The sequence below is a fragment of the Micromys minutus genome (assembly GCF_963924665.1).
Source record: "Micromys minutus genome assembly, chromosome: 13".
In the NCBI taxonomy this organism is placed as follows: Eukaryota; Metazoa; Chordata; class Mammalia; order Rodentia; family Muridae; genus Micromys; species Micromys minutus.
In genome coordinates, this window is record NC_137982.1 from 2877076 (window position 1) to 2902746 (window position 25671).

General features: G+C 50.4%; 1 protein-coding gene across 5 annotated transcripts; it reads left to right on the forward strand.

Annotated features, from left to right (window-relative positions):
• Nucleotides 1-25307, forward strand: DIPK1B (divergent protein kinase domain 1B). Of its 5 annotated transcripts, XM_080927797.1 has the most exons (7): nucleotides 1-157; nucleotides 7344-12773; nucleotides 15117-15228; nucleotides 21524-21658; nucleotides 23664-23771; nucleotides 23854-24030; nucleotides 24314-25307. In XM_080927797.1, the coding sequence occupies exons 4-7, from the start codon at nucleotides 21593-21595 to the stop codon at nucleotides 25124-25126; spliced, it is 1164 nt and encodes a 387-aa protein (XP_080783923.1). In that variant the 5' UTR covers nucleotides 1-157; nucleotides 7344-12773; nucleotides 15117-15228; nucleotides 21524-21592; the 3' UTR covers nucleotides 25127-25307. The 5 variants fall into 5 exon arrangements, with proteins under 5 accessions (XP_080783923.1, XP_080783920.1, XP_080783922.1 ...); XM_080927794.1 differs by lacking the exon at nucleotides 15117-15228 and having other exon boundaries at nucleotides 7344-12802; XM_080927796.1 differs by lacking the exon at nucleotides 15117-15228.
• The last annotated feature ends 364 nt before the right edge of the window (nucleotides 25308-25671 follow it).

Consider the following 25671-nt stretch of genomic DNA (forward strand, 5'->3'; position numbering starts at 1 on the left):
CAGTTTTGCCCAGGAGCCTTGTCAAAGGACTCAAGCTCTGTGGGAACCGCCATCCTGGCAAGATAAGGTGCAGTCTGGCGTCAGGTTTTCAGCTGCTCAATCTGAAGCCAGGCTTGGATCTTGAAGCCAGCCATGCCTCTTCTGACTAGAAGCCCAGGTAGGCCCTTCCCCCAGGTCACTGTCCCCTCCTTTGTCAAGTAGAAAGAATGACAGTGCTGAGACTATCCTTGTGTGAGCTCTTATTCCTAGAGTCCCACTTTGTCGTGTCCGCAAGTGGCCCATACAGGCCTTCCATGGCGTCTAGAGGGGGCAGCGTTGGCCCGCTGTCTTTGTTCTTCTGGTAAGCTAGGTCAGGCTCTGGGGTGTGGGACCCATGAGGACTGTGTAGGTAGGGGAGAGATAGCATTCCTAGGATCCTGCCAGGCCCTGTTGTTAGGGGCAGGTGGTTTCTTACCCACTCTATCCTAGCTTTGGTTTATCCCATAATCTCTCTTCATCTGGTTCAAATAGCTTCTTCATGCCTCTCTTAAGCCTGCTGGAAAGGCTGGAGAGGCTGGAGAGATGGTTCAGTGGTTAAGAACACTGACTGCTTTTCCAGAGGTCCTGAGTTCAATCCCCAGCAACTACATGGTGGCTCACAGCCATCTGTATTGTGATCTGATGCCCTCTTCTGGTGTGTCTGAAGATACTACAATGTACTCATGAATAAAATCCATAAATCTTTTAAAAGAGAGAAGTGGTCTGTTGGAAAAGGGTTGGATAAAGGACCCTCCCCCTCCCATAGTCTGTGGACAGGGAACCTGGGAATGTGAGAGTCCAGAATTGCTGAGCTGAGCCCAGGGTCCACAAAGAAGGATGACTGACTGATGGGTGGTGTGCCTCTGGGATCAGACAAATGTCCAGACAATGCTAATTCAATAATCTCTAAAGGGGTTAGGGCACAGAGTGACATAGGACCTTAGTGTCTGTCAATCTTGTCTGATCCTCCACTTCATTCATCTTCCTTCTTTGTTCTATAGAGATCCCTTCCTAGGAATGTAGGACCTCTGGAACTCATCCTTTTCCTCTTTGTGAGAGGGCTTGTTGTTCTGACACAAGATGCAAATCCCAAAGGCTGTAAAGGTGACTCACAGCTTGTGACTCACATCAGAAACCCAGTAAATTCCAGATGTATTCATGACATAAAAGACCCAGGGAGACTGGACAGAGGATAGGACACAGACACACACACAGAGAAACACACATACATGCACACACACACACACACACAGACACAGACACACACACAAACACACATTGGTTTTAGGAGCCCAGGCAGGCAGAGATTGAGGGCAGGTGTCTGAATAGAGAAGGAAATTATACAACCTCAGTAGCGTGTGTATTCAAGACTAGGGGACATTGACCATGTTAAGTGTGAGTGTAGCCACTCCAGAGCCAGCAGACCCACTTTTCTGGTCTTTGACCAGCACCACGCCCTTTACAGCATGAAGGTCTCACTCAACCTTATGAAGCCAATGAGCCAGGCAAGGTCCAAGAGCTCGCACCTCCTTGCTCCACCCCTCCTGAGCACGCACCAGAGCCTCAGCTAGGGCAGGTGTGGCCTCCTGGTGTGCTAACCCAGCTCCAACTTCCTGTCTCCTTTTGTCCTTTTCTCTAATTCCTGAGAACCACCCTCGGTCTTTGGGGTTGCCTGTGCTATGCTTAGGAAGCTCACCGGAGTTAGTAAAGAAAAGCCAGCCCCCGAATGGCTTTGGTTCCAGATAAACATGCCTTATTGCATTTATCTGAAATTCAACCCCCTCAAAAACCTTGCACTTTTCTGGCACCCCCCCCCCCCCTGGTTGGAGCCAGAGCCAAGACTAAGGGTCACAACACACTGCCCTCTATTGGATAGGTATAGGACAACAGGCACAGAGTTCACCAGTCTTTTGGAACTCAACAAGTCTGAACTGTCTCCACCTTCCAGAGCCGGCAGAGATCAGCATAGCCTTGAAGCCAATGCCTTGAAGCCAATGGGGCCTGGATTCTTGGTGCCTACCCTGGAGCTGCTGAGATAGTGGCTAGAGGTCATGCTACAGACCAGACTGGCTTTGACCTCACAGAGATCTGGCAGCTCTGTCTGTCTAATAAAGCTCCAGTTGTTTAGGGTGCACTGGATTGCAGAGGCCTTTCCTCTAACCCTTGTGCATTCTTCCTCCCCCCTTTGGCCTCTTTACCCTACACACAGGGTTCTTAGCTTCAAGCCTTCTGCCTGTGGACAGAGGGCCCACTCCTAGGTCCACACAGGAGGATGGAAGTCTGCTGACTAGGACGGTGTCCTGCACCCCTGTCCTCCCTCAGCTCTCCGAGACACTGGCATGACCTCTGTTCTAGTTTTTACAGCTCCTAGGAGTCACCTTCCCTCCCCCGCTTCACCTTCCTCCTTCCTTGTCTTTACCCAGCATGGCCCGTGTGCTCCCCATGCCCCAGATTTTTGGCTGCCTAATAGCCAGATCTGAGGAAGCCAGAGCTATGGTGTGACTTCAGGGTGTCATGAGTCTCCACCTTCATGTTTGCTCACAATCCTCTCTCCACAAAATAGCAAGAGTGCCACCCTGACCACACAGGTACCGAAATGGCCTCAACCTGAGAGTCTTTGGTGAAAGCCAAATCTTCAACTCTAGGTGATTATTCCTTGTCTTCATCCTTCTCTTCCTTCCTCCCTCCCCACTCCCCCCCCTTTTTTTTGAGACAGAGTCTATGGAGCCCTGGCAGTCTTAGAACGCATTGTATAGACCAGGCTGGCCTGGAACTCACAGAGATCAGCCTGCCTCTGCCTCCCAAGTCCTGGGATCAAAGTTGTGTGCCATAGCACCAAGGCAGACCTTGACCTTCTGACCATCTGCTCCTACCTCCCAAGGGCATGTGTCATCACTCTTTGATTTTAAGAGAGGAGACATTTCCATCATCCATTCTGGGTTTGAATACAGCTTAAATTTGTTAAGGTCCCTGGAGTCAGTCCAGCTTATTCCCTGTCAGGCTTACCAGAAGATTGTGTGTGCCTCTGACATGCTGTACATGTGTCTGGCTAACTGGAACCCCACCCAGTCTGGAGATCTGGCTTCATTCTTCCTGGGTGGATAGAACAGCTCCTTACTCACTGTCCCCCTCGGAAGGGCCTCTCTACAACCCTGTGTGCATTGCCAGGAACTCCAGTAGATCTTCCAGTCTCTGCCTTAGCCCTGAGCACCTGGGGTAGGAAGACTGAGTGGCCCCTGCTCCTGCCGAGGGTGGCATCTCACAGTGCCAGTCTGCTGTTGACAGCAACCTCAATGGAATTTGCCCAGTCCAGCTCTCTAGTCCTTGACTCTCATTGGCACTGGCTTCCTGGTAGCCAGCCTTAGCTCCGTGGGGAAGGTGGGGCTCAAGAGTCAGTCTCCTGGTTGTGGCTCCAGACAATTGAGACCTGCTGCCTGTGAGTCTTTCTCCTAGTCTGCAGTGTCACAGGTCAGTGTCTTAACTTTACTCAACGGCAAATTCCTCACAGGATTAACAGGGCTTGTCCTCTGGGGATTGCCTTCTTCCTTTGTTTTTTCATTTCACTCTCCCTTCTTTCTCTTTCATATGTATGTGTGTGTATGTATGTATGTATGTATGTATGCATGTTTTTTTGAGACAGGAGCTTACTGTGTAGTCCTAGCTGTCCTGGAAATCTCTATATAGACCAGGCTGGCCTCGAACTCACAGAGATTCACCTGCCTCTGCCTCTGTCTACCTCTGTTGGGATTAAAGGCATGTGCCACCACACCAAGCAGTCCAAGGCTTTCTTGCCTGCTTCTTGACTCAAAAGTGAAGGCCCTGTATTAAAACTGAACTGTTCAGCTAGACATGGTGGGGTGGTGCACACCTTTAATCCTAGCACTTGGGAGGCAGAGGCAGGTGGATCTCTGTGGGTCTGAGGTCAGCCTGGACTGCTGTGAGCTCCAGTTTGGCAAGGGCTACACAGTGAGACCCAGAATTGCTTGAAAGGGGTGTGGTGGTACACACCTCAGCATTCAGGATGTGATAGCAGGAAGATTGTTTTTGGCTTCACAGCAAGTCTGAGACCAGCCTGGGATACATGAGACCTTGTCTCAAAATGCATCTTTTTAATGGGGTTAGTTATGGTTTGCGCCCCTGTTCTAGGGGTGTTGGACATGCATGACTGAAATGAGCACTCATCTTTCACGTGGGGACATCCTGGGACCAGTCCTGGCATTTTGTGCCCCGTGTAAGCACAGGAGCCCTGACTTCTGGGTGGGCTGTTGTCACTTCCCAGCTTCTTCCTTGGTCCTTGAGTCAGGCTGTGTTATAGATCCACAAGAGCTATGACTGGCTTTTAAAAAATGTGGTCCTTTAGCAGAGGACTGCCCTCACAGTGTCTAAGGACTGTTTCTGGTGTGGCAGCCTGGGCTAGCCATTCTGTTATTCTTCCACCTTGTCCCAGGACATCATTTGGGCTCAGAGAGAGGTAGAGAGACAGAGAGGTGGGGTTGGAAAGAGAGGCATCAAGACCCTTCCTGTGTCTCTTGCTGCCCACTCCTAGGACTGCAATGGCCTCTGCACTTCTCTCTGCCGAGACCTCGACTTGCTTTTCTCCCCCACCCCAACCCATGCCTACCTCCCATGTCTGTCTCCATTGGCTTCTTCATGCCTTACTGAGATTGGAATTCTGAGAACAAGACATCCATGTTTGCTGCTGCATATGTAGCTTGGGGACTTAGGAACAGCCAGACTAGAGTTGCCCACCTTACTGTCCTTCCACCTGTCCTCAGCCATTCCTGGCCTTCTTAGACACTCCTACTGACTGATGGGAAAAGGTAGACCCAGATTTCCAATTCCTGCTAGGGCTGAGAGACCAGTGCATCTCTGCATAGGGTGCCCTTGGCTACTGGATTGATGAAGGCTGGGGTTCAGGGGCCTGGAGTGGTTTGTTTCAAGGGATGGAGACAGGCCAAGTGGCAACTGCTGCACAGCCCATGACCGACCAAGAACCCAGGCCATTTAGAGATGCCTGTGAAGCCCTGCAGAGAGCTGGCTTATCAGATCCTACCTCTCCTGCCTGCCTCCTTTTCTTCTACCCCCACCTTTCTTCTTACCATCTGCACCCTTATCTTCCATGACTTCTGCCCCAAAATCCAAATCCCTTAGCTTCTAGACTCTGGGGTTTAGGGCTCTGATCACCTGCCAGTCCCTTATCACAAATCCATCCGTGCTCCCACCACAGCTTGTACTTCCAGTCTGAGGTGACGCGTCACGAGCTAGGCCTCACCTAGTATGTTGACAGCTCTGTACAGATCTTTCCCATTTGTGTCTCCACCACAGAGTTCTTGTCCCTCCTCTGTATTACAGTGAGTCACAATGCTGCAGTGAGCCTGTCTCCCTGCTCTCCTGCGAGGCTCTGCTAAGTCACAGGAAAGTACTAAGCATAGAATGAATGCATAGACAGGTGAGGGAAACTCAGAAATGCTGTTGATGCCTCCAGGGACTGGGGGCGGGGTCAGAGGGTCTGCCAAGGTCACTCACCAGGCACTTGTTGCTACCCAACAGGTAGACACCACAAATTGCTCAGGCCTCAGAATGCTCCGATTAAACACACAGAGAAGCTGCTACAATTCAGAGCCAGCACTGTTCATGCAATCCTTAGCTCTGCTCCAAAGGGGCTCAGAGGTCACCTACTCTGGGCCAGGTATAAATGACTATGACCCTTAACAGGGATTCATGCTGCCCTGAATTCTATTCCATTTCAATATGGAAACAATTATGTCACTTTTATAGCCACAGAATAAAGGAAAAATACCAGCAAAGCAGGGGAATCTCCTTCAGGTCTTAGACAGTCGTAGCTTTTGTGTCTGATTCTTAGCTTTGGGTTGGTGGAACCTAGTGGTCTATTAAGTTAACACACTTGGAAATGTCTGGTGTGATAGTCAGACACAAGAGGGAAACAAATGGTTATTATGGGGGTGGTGAAAAGAGTGTAAGGTAATTTTGCTTCTCAATCTGCAACATCACAACTCTCCATAATCATGAACTTCAACACAGTTGTGACTCCTCCTCCTGTGTGTGTGTGTGTGTGTATGTACATGCAGGTATAAATACACAGAGGCCAAAGGAAGATGTTAACACATATGGATTATATATCATAATGGATTTCAGTATGACATTGCTGTACTGGCTTTTGTCTACTTGACACAAGGTGGAGTGACTTGGGAAGAGGGATTCTCATCTGAGAAAATGCCTCCCTCGGGCATGTTTGTATAGCATTTTCTTAATTAATGGTTGATGTAGAAGGGCCCAGCCCTACTATGCGCAGTGATACTCCTAGACAGGAAGTCCTGGGTTATATTAAACACGTGCACTCATACGCATGAGCGCGCACACACACACACATGCACACACACACACACACACACACACACACACATACAAATGCACACAGCCTGAGCAAGCCAGTAAGCAGCATTCCTCTCTGGCCTCTGCTTTAGCTCCTTCCTCCAGGTCTTGCCTCGAGTTCCTGCCCTGATGTCCCTTCCTTATAACCGTAAGCTTGGGATACTAAACCCTTTCCACTCCTTTGCTTTTGGTTATAGCATTTTATCATTCAACCAAAAACCAAAACTGTGCATAATGGGTTTTGATTATGCTTGCCCCCCATTACCCTCTCTGCCCCCTGCTTCTGGTGCACTCCCTTCCTTCCCCCAAGTAGACCCCATTTCTGCCTTCGTGTCTGCACATAAGTCCTTATGGAGGGGGGGGGGACTCTAGGCACGCCCTCCCTCTACCTTTTTATTTTTTATGTAATATTTTTATTGATTATTTGGGGATTTCACATCATGCACTCTGATCACAATCCTCAGCTTTCTCAGGTCTGCCCACCCCATCCTTGTGATGCCTCTTCAAGAAAAAAACCAAACCAAACCCTATACTCATTGGAACACAATCACACTCCCAGTGGCCAGACCCTCTACTTCCCAAGCCCCACGCCAGAAGCCAGCAGTTGCAGAGAGCTACACTCTGTACCCTTACCAGAGTTTTTAAGAGTTCTCTTCAATGGCTTCCTGTTGAGGCTGTTTCTTTCTTAGCGGTTGGGTGGTTGTGGGTAGGGAGAAAAGGTTGTCACGGAAGCCCTGTGAGTCTGCAGTTACTATTTATACAGTCAGTGGGAACACAGTTCATGGTGACAGCATGCAGCATGAACATCCATGTGGCCTTTGGTGGTAACATGGGCCAAGTATATCAACCTGGGCCCCAGCTGAAGCAGTGCAGCAGGAACACAGACCCAACGTGGTTTTTCAAGGCACTTTTTTTTTTTTCTTTTTGGACAGGGTCTATCACTGGACTTGGGGCTCAGCCATTTGGCAAACTTGTCTGGCTGGAGAACTGCAGGGATCCTCTTGTCTGCTTCCCCGGTGCTGCCATTCATGGCGTGTGTTCTGTGCCTGGCTATTCCCATGGGTGCTGAGCCACACTTAGATCTTGCTTTTGTGGCAACGATTTTACTTTTTTTCCAACCAAGTCAGCTTCTCTTCCTCTCTCTCTCTCTCTCTCTCTTCCTCTTCCTCTCTCTCTCTCTCTCTCTCTCTCTCTCTCTCTCTGTGTGTGTGTGTGTATGTGTGTGTGTGTGTGTGTGCGCACGCACGAGCACACTATGTAGTGTATAGCAATGGTACCCACATAATGAGAAAGGGCACTGGAGGCTCAGATCCAGTGGGGAGGCTGGCACTGGGGCACCTGCTGGATGGAAGTCTCCATGTGAGAGGTCCCAGGCAGGACTGCCAGGGACAGGGATACTATGGGGGAGGGGTGACTCCAACAGTATCTACAGGCAGTACCTGAGGCGTGTGAGGCCATGCCTTCCACACTGGCTGGGAAGGGTGGTTTGCTGTGAGCCTGTGCTCAGAGGATGGCTGTGAGCAAAGCAACTTTTGGGTTGTGTCCCCAAAGTGGGCTGTGATCTTGCTGGGCTGGATAGGGGGTGCTTGAAGTTAAATAATTGTGGTTTTTTTTTTTTTTGTGGACAAAGCCCAATTATGTAAACAGTCCCCCTGCCTCAGCCTCTGGAGCTGGGTTTTTACAGGTGCACGGCAGCACACCCAGCTCAAAACACAGCTCACGGTCCTTGCCTTAGAATCTGTGGATCTTCAAGCATGTGGTTGTGGTCTCCTGTTCTGTTAAAAACAAAACAAAGATCAGATCAAAGAAGAAAGGAGATGCCAGCAGGAGCTCTGGTGCTCAGGAGCCTGAGGTAGGAGAATGGCGACTCTGAAGTCACAGGGAGAGTACAGTCTGCTTTGTGTAGAAGCACATCTGTAAACTGTCCGGAATGTCCTGCTCCTGGTGCCCCCTCAACACCACTTGTCAGACCGTGGGATCACAGGCGACTTGATCTGCTTACTTAAAAAAAGTTGAGGCGCAATTCACGAACACAAAAGTGAGAATTTGTCCTTTTGTAGCATTTATTCCCTTGCCTGTGAGTGTGTATATGTGTGGGTGCACGCACATGTGGCACAGGGCTGTTTGGCAGTCAGAGGCTGACTTGCCACCTCGGGGCTCTGGGGATGAGGTTGCTTTGCCAGGCTTCGCGGCAATGCCTTTGCTCATCTCAACAGCCTGGTTTCCAGAAAGGTGACAGCTTCGAGTGTCACTGGGAGAGTTTGCTGCTGGCCACTGCCATCCTCATCACAGAGTCCCTAGCAAGAGCCTCTGACATCAGGCTTGTCGACTTTTCCTCATGGGAGGAGGGAGTAGAGAGGGTCAGTAGAGAGCCCTGCCACCTCCCTGCCGGCTACATGTAATGCACCCCAGCCGCATGAAGAAAGAACTAACCCTCCATCCATGCGGCCTGAGCCTTTCTAGTCATCTGGCTACTTACCGGGTGGGGCCTACATGAGGCCCTGTGAATAAGCCTAATAAACTCACTGGTTCAGCAAACTAGTCATGATGGTTAGTCATAATGCGGTTGGCTCATTTCTTCCCAGGAAATGTTCATGCAACATACCACAGCCTGTACCCACTAGGTGGCTGGCCATGCCCCTCCCTGTCATTGTCCTGGTGGCCTGACGACTGACTGGACACTTCACAGCAATGGAGTCCTGCACTGTGTGACCTTTATAACTATCTTCTTTTCCTCAAAGTGGGGTTTTCGAGGCTCATTGGTGTGTGACGGACATGTACCACCGTCCCAACAGTTTTTATGGCTGAACCACATTCCACTGCCGGCCCAGAGGGAGCTCACCTTGTTTATAATGTAAGCCTGCTTTTATAGAGGCAAGAGGTTGAGGAAGGCTGCCAGTCTACCCTTCTAGGGCCCTCCCCGTTTTCCACCCTCAGCTCTGGCTCCCACCACCCACTTACTTTTTATCTTTTATTTTATCATCGACCAAAGGCACTGGAATTTACAAGAAGAAAGTCAGAGGTTAAAACTGTGCTCTGAGATGTGTGGTGTGCTCACCATGAAAGAAAAGCAAAACTCACCCCAGAGATGCTCCAACATATAACAAGGACACATGCACCACAATGTTCATAGCAGCCCTATTTATAATAGACAGAAGCTGGAAAGAACCCAGATGCTCTTCAGTAGATGAATGGATACAGAAATTGTGGTACATTTACACAAGGGAGTACTACTCAGCTATCAGAAACAATGGCTTTATGAAATTCCTAGGAAAATGGATGCACCTAGAGAATATCATCCTGAGTGAGGTCACCCAGTCACAAAAGAACAGACATAACACGCAGTCACTGATAATTGGATACTAACCCCAGAAAGCTCTGAATACCCCAGAAACAACTCACAGGCCATATGAAGCTCAAGAAAAACAAAGGCCAAAAAGTGGAAGCCTCAGTCCTTCTGAGGAAAAAAAAAGTATATAGCACCCTCTCAGAGTGTGGTACACCTGGACCTTAAATCATTAATAATCCAAGAGCTAAGAATATAGCCTTGTGACAATTTTTGGTATTCAAAGATCATTATGTTTAATCTATACATACCAAGAAAACTCCTGACTGTTTCCATGTTACGTTCTGTTCTACATGTACTTTATGCTTATGGTAACTAGTAGATTTCAATGCATACTATCAAACTTCTAAAAGAATTAAGTACTGACAAAAATATATTCATATAGTGTTATGCCAAAACGCCTTTAAAAATCTGCACATGTATCTCTTTTTCTTTAAATAAATTTGAAAGAGAAAAAAGGAAAGAAAGAAAAGCAAAACTCAGTTGGCTTTATTTGTAATTCTAGAGTAAGTGGTGTCCCTCGGAGATATTCTCACTCTACAGAGGCCTTTATAGACATAAGAGGAAAGAGCAAAAGAGATTTAAAAAAATGATTTATTTATTTTATTGTATGAGTGCTCTCTCCCTCTTTCTTTCTCTTTCTCACATACATATGTGATACATATCTATCTCTCTCTCTCTCTCCCTCCCTCCCTCTCTCTCTGTCTCTCTCTCTCTCTCACACACACACACACACACACACACACACACGCAATAGAACCCTGGAACTGGAATTATGAATGTTTGTAAGCTCCTGACCAAACTCAGGCCCTCTGCAAGTACAGCGGGTACTCACAACCACTGAGTGATCAAGCCCACCCCCCATTCAGTAACTTATTTGTTTTTCGAGACAGAGTCTCACTGTGCAGCTCTGGCTGAACTGGAACTCACTCTGTCGACCAGGCTGGCCTCAGACCCACAGAGACTGCCTGCCTCTGCCTCCCAGGTGCTGGGATTAAAGGTTGTAGATGGAACCACGATAGGCCTAGAGCATGGTGAGCTTCAGCCCTAGACACAGAACAAGCTCCTTGTGATCAGGGACAGTGACACCTGATTACCTAAGGCTGTCTTCCTGCATAAGGGTAGAAAGCGCTTTTTATTAAATAAACCAATGGAAGGATTGTTTGGGAGCTTCTATATCACTATAATCTTGATTTCCTGGTTGAGATAAACAACTAAGGAGTTTCCTTGTTGGCCAGGAGCTTTGGTATAGATGATTCCACTTTGGCTTTTATCATAGCCTGCAGGGCTAAGTGCAGGAGCCTAAACCCAAACAATGGTCTTATTTTATTTAATTCAGCAGGAGGAATGGCTTTAAGCGTGGGCCTGAGTTTCCACAGGCGGGTCCATCTCATACCCCCCCCCCACTTAACCATGGTCCTTTCAGTCCCCCTCTCATTCCCCTGTTGAGACAGGTTTGTATGTAGTTTAGGCTAGCCTGGAACTCAGAGATCCACTTGTTTTCCTCCCAAGTGCTGGATTTAAAGGTGTGTTTTAAAGGGTTGTCACTATGCCTGGCAGGCTTTTTATCGTCCTGTTTCCATCTACCAAGTGCTGATGTTTAAAAGTGTTTGCCTGTCAGTGGGTCTCATGATCTGCTTTAAAATCTAAGGAAAAGACAGCATCTTTGAAGAATAGTATGTAAAATCATTTTACTCAGTCTTTAAACTTGGACATAGAGGGAAAGATCCCACCAGACAGAGTTACCGTCAGGCTTGCTCTTTAGATCCCCCCCCCCTTTTTTAAAGATTTATTTACTTATTATATATAAGTACACTGTAGCTGTCTTCAGACACACCAGAAGAGAGCATCAGATCTCATTACAGATGGTTGGGAGCCACCATGTGGTTGCTGGGATTTGAACTCAGGCTAATGCTCAGACAGATGGGTCTACGGAGCCAATGACAGGTAGCACCCACCCTCACACCACCCCATAATTTTACCCGGGTGGTAGCCTATGGGCAGGCTGTGGTGTGGCATGGTGGGGCCTCAGGCCTCCTGGGAACTGGTCAGGCATATCAAGTGGCTGCAGAGATGGGCTGGGTTTCCCTCCCTCCTCTGGGGATTGAACCCAGGACTTGGGGCATGCTAGGCAGTCATGCGGCCACATACACGTTCTCAGCTGCTGAGGCTGCTTTTTCAATCAGGAAATAATCTTGACCATTCAGGAGCTCAGCAGTGCAGGTTGGAGTTGGTGGTTCCTTTGTTCCCAGGACTGAAGAGGCAGAGGTAGCAGGTTCTGTGAAACACTGAATCAGAGCCCTCTCTCTCCCCTAGCTCACCCTTAACGACTCTCAATGACAGATGTTTTCCCAGGCCATATGCACATCTGCATCTGTGCCAACATATGCAATTTCAACAGCAAGGGCTATTGTACTAATATTAACATAAATATTAAATATTATACATTTCACTTTGTAACTTGATTTTTGTCACGGCAGTGTATCAAGGGGTTTACTTAGAGCCCTGAATGAGATCTTACTTGGAAACAGGGTCATTTCAGGTATAATTAAGGCAAGGGTGTGTGTGTGTGTGTGTGTGTGTGTGTGTGTGTGTGTGTGTGTGTGTGTGTGTGATGCATGCATGTTCATGAATGTGCCCATGTGTGACAGCCAGAGGCAATCTTGGGTCTTGTTTACTGAGACAGGGTCTCTCACTGAGACCTGGAGCTCATTGATTGGACTGGGCTGAGTGACCAGCAGCAGTTCCTTCTGCCTCCACCTCTATCTCTACCTCCTTCCCCTCCTTCCCCCCACCTCCTTTACCTCTTTCACCTCCTCCCCCTCCTCTACCTCCTCCCCCCCTCCTCCTCCCCCTCCTTCTCCTCCTCTCTCTCCTCCCTCTCCACCTCCTCCTCCTCTTCCACCTCTACCTCCTTCACCTCCACCTCCTCCACCTCCATGCTCAGCTTTTCTACATGGATTCTCAGGATCAAACTCAGGTCAACTGGAGCAACTGAGTCATCTCCTCTGTCAAGGTGAGGGTCTTGAGATGAGATCAGCCCAGGTGAGTTTCACCCTAAATACAATGTCCTTGAGGAAAGAGAACAGAGGCAGATACTGGAGGGCTGTAGCCATAAGCCAGGGAACACTAGGCTCTGAGTGGCTAGGTAGGGTCCTCCTCTGGAGACTAGTGTGAATATGGGCCTGGACACACCTGTCTTCTGACTTTTGGCAAAGACTCTTTCTAAATGAAGTCACAACTCAGGTCCTAGGGAGTAGGATGTGGGAGAGACTTTGGAAGGCAGCCTTTAGATCACTCCATCTGCCCAAAGGTTGGGAGCAAAGCACTTGTCTATTATGCACAGGATTCTTCATTCTATCCTCAGCACCACACATGAACATGTATAAACACACACATACACATACACACATGTAAACACATTCATGCATACATGTACACACATACACATAGGCATACACATATATGCACACAGATCATGCTTACACATGTACACACACATTCACACATGTACATACATACATGCATACAAACATGTACACACACATATCACACTGCTCAAAATGCAGAGATGAACCAGATATTCATGAAGGCTAAGCGCAGACAGTGAATAATGAGTGGGTAAACACGTAACACTCATAGGTACCTGTGTAAAGGCCCTGCTGGAGCGGACATGCTACCTAGTACCACAGTCCACATGCCAATCGTGATGTTGAGGTCACTCACCATTCTACTGACAGGGTCTTTTGACCTGAGATCACAGTCTGAGGGGTTTTCCCCCCTGGAGTTTCTCTCTGTCTTGACCCCCAATTCTTGGAGTAGAGTGGGATTCAACTTGGTTTCAAGCAAATTTCTTCCCAAAATACATGGAAATATTATCAATGTACATAGCATTTCATTGAATCATGAGGTTTCTATAGCAACTAAGACTCCAGGCACAACAGCACAGGTGAGTCCCTGGAGGTAAGGCGTACCTCTGGGAGACCTTGCCATGGTGCTCGTCAAAGGGCTCTGGGCGCTGGGCAGTGACTGCAGCAGCACAGAAAGTTGGCTGAGGAAGGGAGATGCCTGGTTCTAAGTCAGTTTGTTATTTCACTAACTGTGGGACCTCTGGAAGAGCAGTGTGTCACATGCAGTGCCATGAGAGGTCAGAGGAGCCTGCTGAATCCCTTGGTGCTGGAGTGACAGGTGGTTCTTTGGAAGAACAGCAGGTGCTCTTAAATGCTGACCCATGTCTTCAGCTCTGAGGTCTCATTTTCAGCTCAGATGGCCTGGAACTTGCACCTCCTATGATCACAGATTCCACACCACCATGCTGTCCAAGTGCTATCTTTCTATCCCACATCAGTAAAGATAACATTCTATGGCCTCAGTGGTTAGAGCACCGACTGCTCTTCCAGAGGTCCTGAGTTCAATTCCCAGCAACCACATGTTGGCTCACAACCATCTGTAATGAGATCTGATGCCCTCTTCTGGTGTGTCTGAAGACAGTGACAATGTACTCATATATAATAAGTAAATCTTAAAAAAAATCTATATAAATGGATGTTCCCAAATGTTCCTCTCTGGACTTAGCTTAAGCTGCCTCAAAGTCCTGTTCTGGTGTATAAGTCAGTCAGAGGAGCCATTCCTCAAAAATCAAACAGAAATACTAAGCAATTTACAAGTTATAATTCTGGGTATGGAATCAGGGCATGAAAGTGCATGCCTTCAATCCTAGCACTTGGAGACACAGACTGGCAGATTCCCAAGCTGGAGGCCAGCCTGATCTACAGAGTGAGTTCCAAGAAAGCCAGGGGTACACAGAGAAACCCTGTCTTGGACCAACCACCCCCAGCTTACACCTCAAAAAAAAAAAAAAAAAAAGAAAAGAAAGAAAGAAAGAAAGAAAAAAAGAAAGAAAGAAAAAAGACTGCTTACTGCTCTTCAGAAAGACTTGGATTCAGTTCCCAGCACCCCATACTGCTTCACAAGCCTGAAACTCCAGTTTCACAGGGTCTGTTATCTTCTTCTGACAGCTGTGGAAACCAGTCATGCAGACAAAATACACATAAAACAAATAAATCCGATAGTTTTAAAAAAGTAAAGTCTGGTACATGCTATAACATAAACCCTGGGGTTAAGATGCTCAGTAGAAGAACCAACATTGTGGGCTCTATTTCTGAGGGTCCTTAGAGGTATTACCCCAGAGAGAAACTGGAGGGGTGGGTGTCAGGGGCTCGGGGAGGGGGCAGAGGTGTGTCTGTCTGTCAGGGACTTGCGGTGGGGGATCCAAGCAACGGTTTCAGCGGGAGATGAGAAGGTGAGGGTTGGTGAGCACAGGAATGTGGGTAATGTCCGCTTTGTTTCCGTACCACAGTAGACGGGGTGAAGGAGAGCGGACCGGGCTGACTGTATTCTAAGGCCATGCTCTGTAATCAGCCACCTCAAGCACCAGTCCAGTGGATGCTAAGTGACAAGGTGAACACAGGGTGAGGAGCAAGGCATTCCCATGGCCACAGTGTCACCTCTGAGATCCTTACCAGTTACAGAGGCATTATGGATGGGAGACCTGACAGGCTTCACCCAAGGGACAGAGGTAGTGATGGTTCTACACTTCATACACTGTCTCCCTCCCTCTCAGAGCTCATGTAGCCCAGACTACCTTTGAGCTCCCCTGTGGTTAAGGATGCCTTTGAACTCCTGATCCTATTTCCTCTATGTCTAGAATATTGGGATTACAGGTGTGTATTTCCATGTTATGCTAAGCTAGCACATGACCTACTGAATGACATCCTCAGCTCTTGAGGGCTCACTACCCATCCTCTTAATGTTTTTACCAGACATGCACACTTGTAGTCCAGTGTAGTGGACAGGTCTGGAATCCCAGCAGTTGGGAAGTGGAGGCAGAATGGTCAAGGTTCAAGTTAATCCTGGGCTACATGGGGGACGTTCAGACTAGTCTGAGCAACATAAGAGTATGTCTCACAAAAACAACACAGAAAAAAGTGAAACTCGACATTGCACCAAACTCTACCTGATCACCATTTAAAAACCACCCCTCAGGAGCCAAGAGTCTGTGAGCAGGAGAGCGTTTACCCAAGGACTAGTACCCGGAGAGCAAGAGTCAGAAGAGGGGGTTCAGTAGGTAAGAACACTTGTTCTTGCAGAGAAGCTGGTTCAGTCCTCAGTACTCATGTGGCAATTTTTCTTCATTCATAATTCCAGTTCTCGGAGAGCCAGTACCCTCTTCTGACACCCTAGGGCACCAGGCACACATAAGCTCTGGCAAAACTCTCAGACAAATGAAATAAAATAAGATAATCATATGGGGCTGGAGAGACAGCTCACTGGTGAAGATCACTGGCTGCTCTTCCAGAGGACCCAGGTTCAATTCCCAGCAATTACATGGCAGCTCACAGCTGTCTGTAACTCCAGTTCCAGAGTGTGGCGTGCATGAACACACACACACACACACACACACACACACACACACACACACACATATGCATACATTGGCTCATCTCAACCTGTAACCCGGGTTACAGGTCTGTGCAGAATGCTCAGCTTACGAGGATGCTGGAATCTGAACTTCAATCCTTAGTTTCACAGTAAGAGCTTTTAGCAGCTGAGTCATTTCTCCAGCCTCCCTGTCACCTAACTTAAACTGCACGGTTTATCTGACCTGCAAAATCAAGATTAAAGATGTAATAAAATAGTCAAACTGCCTAAGCAGCTCCTTTATAATTGTGATGAAATAATTCCTGTTTCCTTTCTCCTTCCTTCTTTCCATTTCCTCTTCCTCCTTCCCTCCTTCCTTGTTCCTCTCTCCCTCCCTCCTTTTACCCTCTCTCCCTTCCTTCCTCTTTCCTTCCTTGAGGCAGGGTCTCCCTTTGAGCTTCCTGGCTAGCCTGGAATTTGAAACACAGGCCAGGCTGGTCTTGAACTCACACTGACCCTTCTGCCTCTGCTTCCTGGTTTCTGGGATACAGACTAGATGTTATTTTCCAATTGTTTCGTGACCTGCTCTTGGCTCCAGCTCTCTTTAGCCTTTCTAGATTATAAATCCAACTCCTTCAGCAGGGCCCATGGGACACTCGCTCCACTTTTATGAAGAGAAGGTTGGCCTGGTTCAGTAATTGCGAAGTAATTAGCATCCTTAAACTAAAGCTGTCTTTTATCACCATTTTGCAAAGCGTATATATGGGCAGCTCTGGGGCACAGTGGAAGGCAGTCAGCCTCCGTATTCGCTGGGAATGCAAATAACATTATCATAGAACCCTTAAGAAAGGTGTGGGTGAGGACTGAGGGCAGCTGATGCGCATGGTGAATGGTGCATTCCAGCCATTGTTAAATTCAACAAGCCCCTTACCAAGGGGTCAGCTGCTGCCTTCCTGATCACCCCAAATGGGAGTCACACGAGAGGGGCGTGTGTGTCTATGGGCAGAAATCAGAAGAGACTGACTCAGGAGCAGTTGCTGACCGTGGGGGCTGCGGGTCCTTCCCTATGCCCCAGTGCAACCAGGGCTGAAGACTTTCGGTGACAATCAGAGGTGGTGGCCGCAGGACGGACGGCACGTGCATACCGGAGAGGGATGGGGGCAGAACCGTCAACGTCTTTTACCCTTGAAAAGGTGGAAGAAATGCGCAAGCGCAGGCGGGGGCCCTACAGGTCCTCAGCGCCAGCCCTGGGCCTGTGTTCCAAGCTCAGTCCGGGTTGCCGTAGCGAGTCGCGGGTCCCGCAAGGGGTGAGGTCCCCAGCGGGAGGGCTAGAGTAGACGCGGGGTCGCGCGCCGGTACTCGCGAGCGCGTGCACGGCCCTCCCGTTTGTCTCCGCGCGCGCGCACGCCCCTTCTGTCTGTCTTCCCGCGCGTGCTCACCCCTCCTCCCGGCCGTCTCCCCGCGCGTGCGTCGCGGTCGGTCCTCGGAAAGGCACGCGCCTCGCCTTTAACGCGGGTCGAGGACGCGCGGCCCGCATGGAGAGCGAGCGGCGGCCGCTGCGGGCCTGGCCGGGCTGGGGCTGAGGCCGAGCCAGCCGCGGGCTTCCGCAGCCCGGGCCGGAGCCCATCATGCGGCGGTTGCGGCGCCTGGTGCACCTAGTGCTCCTCTGCCCCTTCTCCAAGGGCCTGCAGGTAAGTGGCAGCCGGCCAGGTGCTGCCACACGGGGAGGGGCAGGCCGTGGGATGGCGAGGGTCGCTGGGGCGCACCGAAGTCTTTTCTTCCCTTCACTACTTAAAAAAAAAAAAAAAATCCGGGATAGCAAACTTGGGACATATCCAGTCCCTGGCCAGTCCTTGAGACAGCTGGAACCAGGGGCTGTGGTGACCTTGGGCCAGTGGAGGGCCAGCTCCGATCTGCAGAAGAGGCCCCTCCGCTCATGCTTTGAGGTGATGGGGATCAGGCCTCTGAGCTCCAGCCTCTGGTTGCCAGGATCCTTAGAGCCTATAGGAAGGAGCCAGTACTCGCCAGTCCTGCCAAGGTCTCTCTGCAGGGCCTGAGGATGCTGGAGGATGCCTTTGTCCCGGGGCCTGGCCTGCCTTAGACCGTTTTAGATAAAGGATGACGACTGAAGCGGGTCCTTAGCTTGCGCTGTGATCCTTGCTCAGTCCTGGGTTGGGTGTGACCTGAGGTGTATGGGGGACCCTTCTTGTGCCAGGAGATGGGGTGTATCCAAACCCATAGCACTGAAAGATAGGCTTTGACTCAGCAGTGGGTGGACCCATGACCATGAGTGGCAGGAGAGGGGTTTTGACCAGTTCCAATTGGGATTGGCTCAGAGAGAGCCATTGGCTAAGCCCTACCTGCCTCAGTTTCCCTGCCTGGGAAACACTAGGGCACCTGGCACATGGCCCAAGTTTCCTGCGCAGGGAGTTCACTGTGCAGTTACTACCCCTGTGGCTTTCCTGGAGCTGGACTCTTCAGCCTTGAAAATTACGGCCAAAGGCTTGCCAACCTGTTCCCCACTGAGTAGCATAAATCTGTGTGAGCTTTTGAGTATCACTGGTGTAAGACCTGCCCTGGGGTGGGGACCGGCAAAGGCTCAGGGATCCTGAAGAAGAGCTGGGTTAGATAAAGCCCAGGAAAACTATCAGAGCTTAGCCAGGGTGGTTTAGGGGAGCCACCTGTGCCAAGGTGTCCTGGGAAGGGCCTGCCTGGAGTGGGCTCTAACCTGCAGGTTTCTAGCGGGTGTCTAGTTCTACATCGCTTGGTCCAGCCTGGGTCAGCTGCTGTCTCTGGCCCTTGGCCCTTTGCTCTAGGTGTGGCTGGAAGTCCTTTGATTTTGCTCACAGCAACAGTGTCCCTGCAGTTTCTCAGGCTTCCTGTTCTCATTTTGGACAAATCTGAAAGAGACAACTGAGTCCCAGGCCAAGAAGGCCCCAGGAGGAGTCCATAGAGCCATGCGTCAGAGTAGGGGCCATCTCCTAGAAGAATCTTCTGGAAGAATGTTCTAGAAGAAGAGCTGAGCATTCCTCCTGTAGAAGAGGTTCCTTTTCTCTAGCCCCAAGAGAGCTAGGGTAAACTTGAACTCAGCATGACTCCCAGATCCAAAAATGGGATGCTGGCTGGTTCCATTCTCAGACTCTTTGGCTGCTGGTAGACAGGAGGCCACAGGAAATGCTTGACATCAGTCGAGTCCCAACTCTACTGATGTGTTGGTTATTCAGGCCACTTAAGGGGCAAGGAAAAGCTTTTCCTGTGGTGGACTTCCTTTGTAAACTTTGTAAACCATCAAAGTAGGCAAGTGGCCAGGTCCCTGCTTGAGGCCTTCTTGTCATAACTGCGATTCCAGCCTCAGTTAACTGTCAAGAAGATCATCTCCAGCTCCTCAGCAGGACGCTCCCTAGATTATGCTAATTTTAGGTGAAAAGCCTGAACAAAAACTTCCAATCCCTGAAGAGGAACACCCACCAATCAATCAATCCCTGAGCTGCCCCAAGCCCAGAACTTGAAATCCCAACAATCTTCAGTCCGGAAATCTTTACCCTAGAAAGCTCCACCCCGAAGAACCCCCATATAAGCAGTAGGCTTTGTCCAGTCCCCTGCTGTCTGCTCTTTCCCAGGAGCACAGGCAGCCGCTCCTGGATTTTGTCCCTCCCTGGACTCTCCAACAAATCTCTTTTATAAGATTGCTTCCTGGTGTAGCTCTCATTGGAAGATGACAAGAAGTAACAAAGGGAAGAGAAGGAGCAGGGCTGAGGCTGGGAGCTGCACTGCCTCTGCTGAGGAGGCTTCCTCTCAGAACTGTGTGGTTCCTGGGCTGAGTCCCAGAATACCTTCCCACCTGAGCAGAAAGGCCAACATGCATCCCTACAAGTCTGGCTTTCCTACCCTCTCTGCTGCCTGGTCTGTACGGCTGATCCCTTGCCTTTATGTTGGGCTTGGGATATCTAGCTCCATGTGGCACAGGCTACTTGAAAGCCCAGTCCCTTTCCTGCAGGAACTGCCATCGTCCAGGGTGTGCAGTGGGGAGGAAGGTGGCATCTAACTGTTTCTGGCTGTCAACTTTGGACAGTGCTTGGAGTACTTGGTGGAAGCCCGTGGTCCAGCACCTAGACCAGACCTCTTCCTACCCCTCCCCACCAGTGCTCTTCTTACCTGTCAGCTGGGAAAATCAAGGCAGAGGGGTGAGGATGATAGGGTGACCAGGCACATCCTGTAAAGGTCTTAGGCCCACCCTCATCAGGATTTCAAGTTGTGAAGTTGGGACTACCCGATTTTTTTTTTTTTTTTTTTTTTTAATTTTCCCTGGTTTCCATCTTAAAGCAGATGGCTGAGTGGGTGCTGGGAACCAGGTTGGTTTCTTCCTGGATCCCACATGGTAAGATTACACAAATGTGTCCACCACACACCATAGCTTTTTTTGTTGTTTGAGACAGGGTTTCTCTGTGTAGCCCTGGCTATCCTGGAGTTCAATCTGTAGACTAGGCTGGCCTTGAAATCTCACAGAGAGCCTGCCTTTGCCTCCTGAGTGCTGGAATCTAAAGGTGTAGGCCACCACTGCCTGACACACACCAACTTTTTAAAGGGAAATTGTGGCCAAATGCATAGTCTGAAAGATCCTGTCCATCTCTGCTTGTACATTTGGTGCACTGTGCACAGACGCCTGTGGAGCTCTGGTATGGTCCATCACAGAAAGTTCACCATCCCACGCTGACTCTGTTCCTACAGCCTACCCTGCCCCTGACACTCACCTTCTGTATGCCTCTGGGGCCTCTGAGGACTCTGGGGACTTTGAGTCTCACAGGAGATATCCTTCTGTGACATCCATCCCAGTGGTGGCAGGTGCCAGACTGACTTCCTGCTGAGGCCGAGTGGTGTCTCTATCTGGTGGGTGGATTCTGGCTGTTCACCCTTGTTGCTGATACTGCTGCAGAGAATGTGGTGCATGACCCCATGTCTTCACTGCTTTCCAGGGTGCAACAGTTGGGTTGTTGGGCCCTTGCCCTCCGTACTGGTTACATCTCTGGAGTGGCTCAACTAGCCTCAGGTTGATGGCCCAGCTGCTCAGCTGGCCTTATTTGGAGGCGAGAATGTTAGGAAAAGAGGACTTTTCAAGGGAGCAGGCTTAAAAAGTATCTCCATTCAGCTTAGGCTTCTCACTTTGAATGCCTACCTGTCCCGGATGGACAGACCCTAGCTACAGACCCTGGCATGTGCCGGACATGGGGTGCTGAGCTAGATGTTTCTCAGTCCTGGCTGTGGGGGATGCTAGCTGGGTTGAAAGGCTGCTGAAAAGTCCAAAGGGTCCACAGACGGGCACCTCCTCACCTAGTCTCTTCTTCACAGGGCCGGCTCCCAGGCCTCAGGGTCAAGTATGTCTTGCTGGTCTGGCTGGGCATCTTCGTGGGCAGCTGGATGGTCTATGTGCACTACTCATCCTATTCAGAGCTCTGCCGTGGGCACGTCTGCCAAGTGGTGATTGTAAGTCTGCTGGGCCCCGAACCTTGAGGGTCCTTAGAGATCTGGTGGGAGGTGGGCTCGGGGGTGGGAGGTCAGGGGAAGGAAATGGTGAAATTGGCTGCACACACTCGGAGTGGACTTGAGTGTTGAAATACGGGTTGTTTTGCAATGAGACTGGAATGGCCTGGAGAGGACTGCCTGGCCAGTCCAAACAGCAGATAGTGAGGCGGAGCGTGCTGTACCCTCCTCTCCAGGGAGTGTGGTGTTCTGTGAGCGCATGAGCACAAGTACATGCTTGCACGTCTTGCATGCCTGTGTCCATGACACTGAAGAAGCTGGGGCCTCGGTTCCTTGTGACGGGTGATGGGAATCAGACGGGGACACTGCCTCTTTTCCAGAGATCCTTTTCCACCCCTTGGCTGTAGTCTCAGGTGCTAGCCAGGCTCTCAGCAGGTGGGAGCTGCTCAGTGGATCCCTACTCTGCTGATGGGGAAACTGAGGCTTAGAGACCTAGGAACAGCAGGAGTCCTGAGGATGGCTGAACATATTACCCACCTCAGTTTGTGTGTGTGTGTGTGTGTGTACGTTCATACACAGGGATGGATTCTGGGGTTAGAACTGAGGCCATCAGACTTGGTGGCAAGCCTCCAGTGTCATTGCCAGCTCCTACCTTGGTTTCTGTAGAACCTTCCTTTTGAAGTCTGCTGTTCTGTCACCTTGGCATGCTGAGCAGGGTCAGTCTCCTGCCTCTCCATCTGTTGAATCAGGGCAGCAGGGCCCTTGCATCCCCCAAAGTCCTGTGACTGGTTGATGGTCTGAGAACAGAGGCCTGTGCTGAAGGGCTTGCCCACAGGGTGGTGGGAGGATAGGCATGGCTTTTCTGTTTGTCTCTGAGGAGCCTGTTTCATGTGGCCACAGGACACATAGGCCTGTGGGTCACATGGCTGAGCCAGTGCTTCTTGGATGAAGGGGGTGGGTATTGGATACTTTCTTCACCCCTTTTCCTTTAAGCCTGGCTTTGACTAATACCAGGCACCATGGCAACCAGTGATGTATATCCAGGAACCACCCAAGTGAGAGCCAAGACTAGGGGCTGGGCAGTGCTGATTTAATCTGATGAGATAGCCTGGGGCAAGCCTGGCAGGAAGGAAGGGCCCCAGCAGCTCTGGGTTCCCTGGATGCCATTTCTTTAGGGATGGTGACAGACATGCTTGACAGTGACTACTAGCTGAAGGACTGGACCACTGGAGGTACCGGGTCTCCTTCACGGCACCTGTTACAGGTGGACCCTGAGGTATACATCAAGGCCTGGTCGTACCATTGGGTACTTCCGCCTCAGCCAAGGGGCAGCTTATCCAGGGCAGAGATCAGAGTGGATAGAGAATGTGGACAACCACTCAGGAGTGCCCTGAGCTGCTCAAGAGTTCTCAGCCATGGGCTGGAGAGATGGCTCAGCGGTTAAGAGCACTGACTACTCTTCCAGAGGTCCTGAGTTCAAATCCCAGTGACCACATGGTAGCTCACAACCGTCTGTAATGGGATCTGATGCCCTCTTCTGGTATGTCTGAAGACAGCTACTGACATATAATAAATGAATAATGCTGGGTCCAGAGCCTCACTGTATGGATGACCAGGGATGGGTGGCTTAGGTGCCCAAAGGGTCTATGGGTAATGCCTAAGGTTTAGTTATTGGCCATGATCAGGGGCCTTGTAGAACTTGTTGATTTCATCTGACCCTGACCACAGCTGTGCTGCTGAGGGCCCAGCCTGTGGTCCTGGCCACCTGTTTTCCTCTGGTGGCACCCTTCTGAGGACACAGGCCCATTTCTAGCAGTCCCTATAGCCTCAGGGCATGGACACCCATCCTCATGTCAGTGCTGCTGGCTGATTTCCCCCCTCCCTTTGCTTTTCTTCCTGGGGGTTCCTGAAGGAGTGTGGCTAGACTGGCTGTGGACCCACAAGAAGTAGGTAGGACTATGATCAAAGACTCATGCTCTGAGCCATACACTGGTGCTTGTCTCCTCAGTGCGACCAGTACCAGAAGGGCATCATCTCAGGCTCTGTCTGCCAGGACCTGTGTGAGCTGCAAAAGGTGGAGTGGAGGACCTGCCTGTCCTCAGCCCCAGGCCAGCAGGTGTGTAGCAGGGCATAGCTGGTGGGCTGCTGCTGGCAGTAAGCTGGGCATCTAAAAGAAATATACCCATGACCTCATCTAGGTGTACAGTGGGTTCTGGCAAGACAAAGAGGTGACCATCAAATGTGGCATTGAGGAGGCACTCAACTCCAAGGCCTGGCCCGATGCAGCTCCAAGGCGGGAGCTGGTGCTGTTTGACAAGCCCACCAGAGGCACCTCTATCAAGGAGTTCCGGGAGATGACCCTCAGCTTCCTTAAGGTTAGTGCTTAGACCTTTCCTATAGCCCACAGCTGGGGAGGTCTACAAAGGCCTGGGGAGGAGGAAGGGCTGTGGGAACAATATGGCAGCATGGTGAGGACGGCATCCAACGTGGCTAAAGTAGGGACTGGAAGGAGATGGGAACAAAGCTCAAAGCTAGTGCTGTGGCCTGTGAGAAGAGTTGGAGTGTGCACCGTGCAGGCAGCAGGCCTTAGACAGGCCAGGCTAAAGTGCCCTCCAGAGAGGTATGCTTCTCTGCTTTCCTTTTGGTCTCAAATGCCAGGCTAACTTAGGAGACCTGCCCTCCCTGCCAGCGTTGGTCGACCAGATACTTCTTATGGCGGACTTCAACAAGGACAGCAGGGTGTCCCTGGCAGAAGCCAAGTCTGTGTGGGCCCTGCTGCAGCGCAATGAGTTCCTGCTGCTGCTGTCCCTTCAGGAGAAGGAGCATGCTTCCCGACTGCTGGGCTACTGTGGGGACCTCTACCTCACTGAGGGTATCCCTCATGGCTCCTGGCATGGGGCAGTGCTGCTACCTGCCTTGCGCCCACTCCTGCCATCCGTGCTGCACAGGGCTCTCCAGCAGTGGTTTGGACCTGCATGGCCCTGGCGTGCAAAGATCGCCATTGGTCTGCTGGAATTTGTGGAGGAGCTCTTCCATGGTTCCTATGGTACTTTCTACATGTGTGAGACTACACTGGCCAATGTGGGGTACACGGCAACCTACGACTTCAAGATGGCTGACCTGCAGCAGGTGGCCCCAGAGGCCACTGTGCGTCGCTTCCTCCAGGGCCGCCACTGTGAGCAGAGCTCCGACTGCATCTATGGGCGAGATTGCAGGGCGCCATGTGACAGGCTCATGAGGCAGTGCAAGGGCGACCTCATCCAGCCCAACCTGGCCAAGGTGTGTGAGCTGCTGAGGGACTATCTGCTGCCTGGAGCTCCTGCAGGCCTCTATGAGGAGCTGGGCAGACAACTGCGTACGTGCACTACCCTGAGTGCACTGCCCAGCCAGGTCGAGGCTCACCATTCGCTGGTGCTTAGCCACCTTAAGACCCTACTCTGGAGGGAGATCTCCAATACCAACTACTCCTAAGGCTGCAGGCTCCAGCCATTACAGCTGTGCTGTGGGTGGAGCTCCCACAGGCTACCTACCCCCCTGAAAACAAGTCTCCCCACCCAGTCCAACAACTCAGCAGAGGAGCTAGGAGTCCCTATCAGAGGCTGGCCTGCTGGGGCCATTCCTCTGAATATGTAAATAAATGGCTTTTATGTGACCCCTGGGTGTGTGGATCCTTTGGTAGAGAATGAAACAGCTGCCAAGAAGGACATAAACGGTAAGTCATGGGCTTAAATGCTAATCCATTCTTAGAAATTCTGCAGTCCCAAGGATCTAACCTGTGGACTCTTGTGGATTTCTGCCACTAGCACTATGCTCTACTGAGCAATATTCCCCACAGGAACAGCAGCCCCAGTCTGGGCTTCAGACACCTTAGCCCACCAGCATTTCTAGTGTTGTCTTTGTGCCTCACCCCACCCCCATTTTCCAGGCCAATGTCTTAAGCACTAGCTTAGGGGAAATGTTTGCCACAGTATACAGAAAGTTAGCTTCGGTTAAAAAGCTACAGTTCCAGCCCAAAC

Bases quoted from the DNA above. Each gene is read 5' to 3' on its own strand.
- DIPK1B (XM_080927793.1), top strand. From the start codon at position 17,806: ATGCGGCGGTTGCGGCGCCTGGTGCACCTAGTGCTCCTCTGCCCCTTC. The intron at 21,659-23,663 runs GTAAGTCTGCTG...TTGTCTCCTCAG, and splicing joins ACGTCTGCCAAGTGGTGATT to TGCGACCAGTACCAGAAGGG. The intron at 24,031-24,313 runs GTTAGTGCTTAG...CTCAAATGCCAG, and splicing joins TGACCCTCAGCTTCCTTAAG to GCTAACTTAGGAGACCTGCC.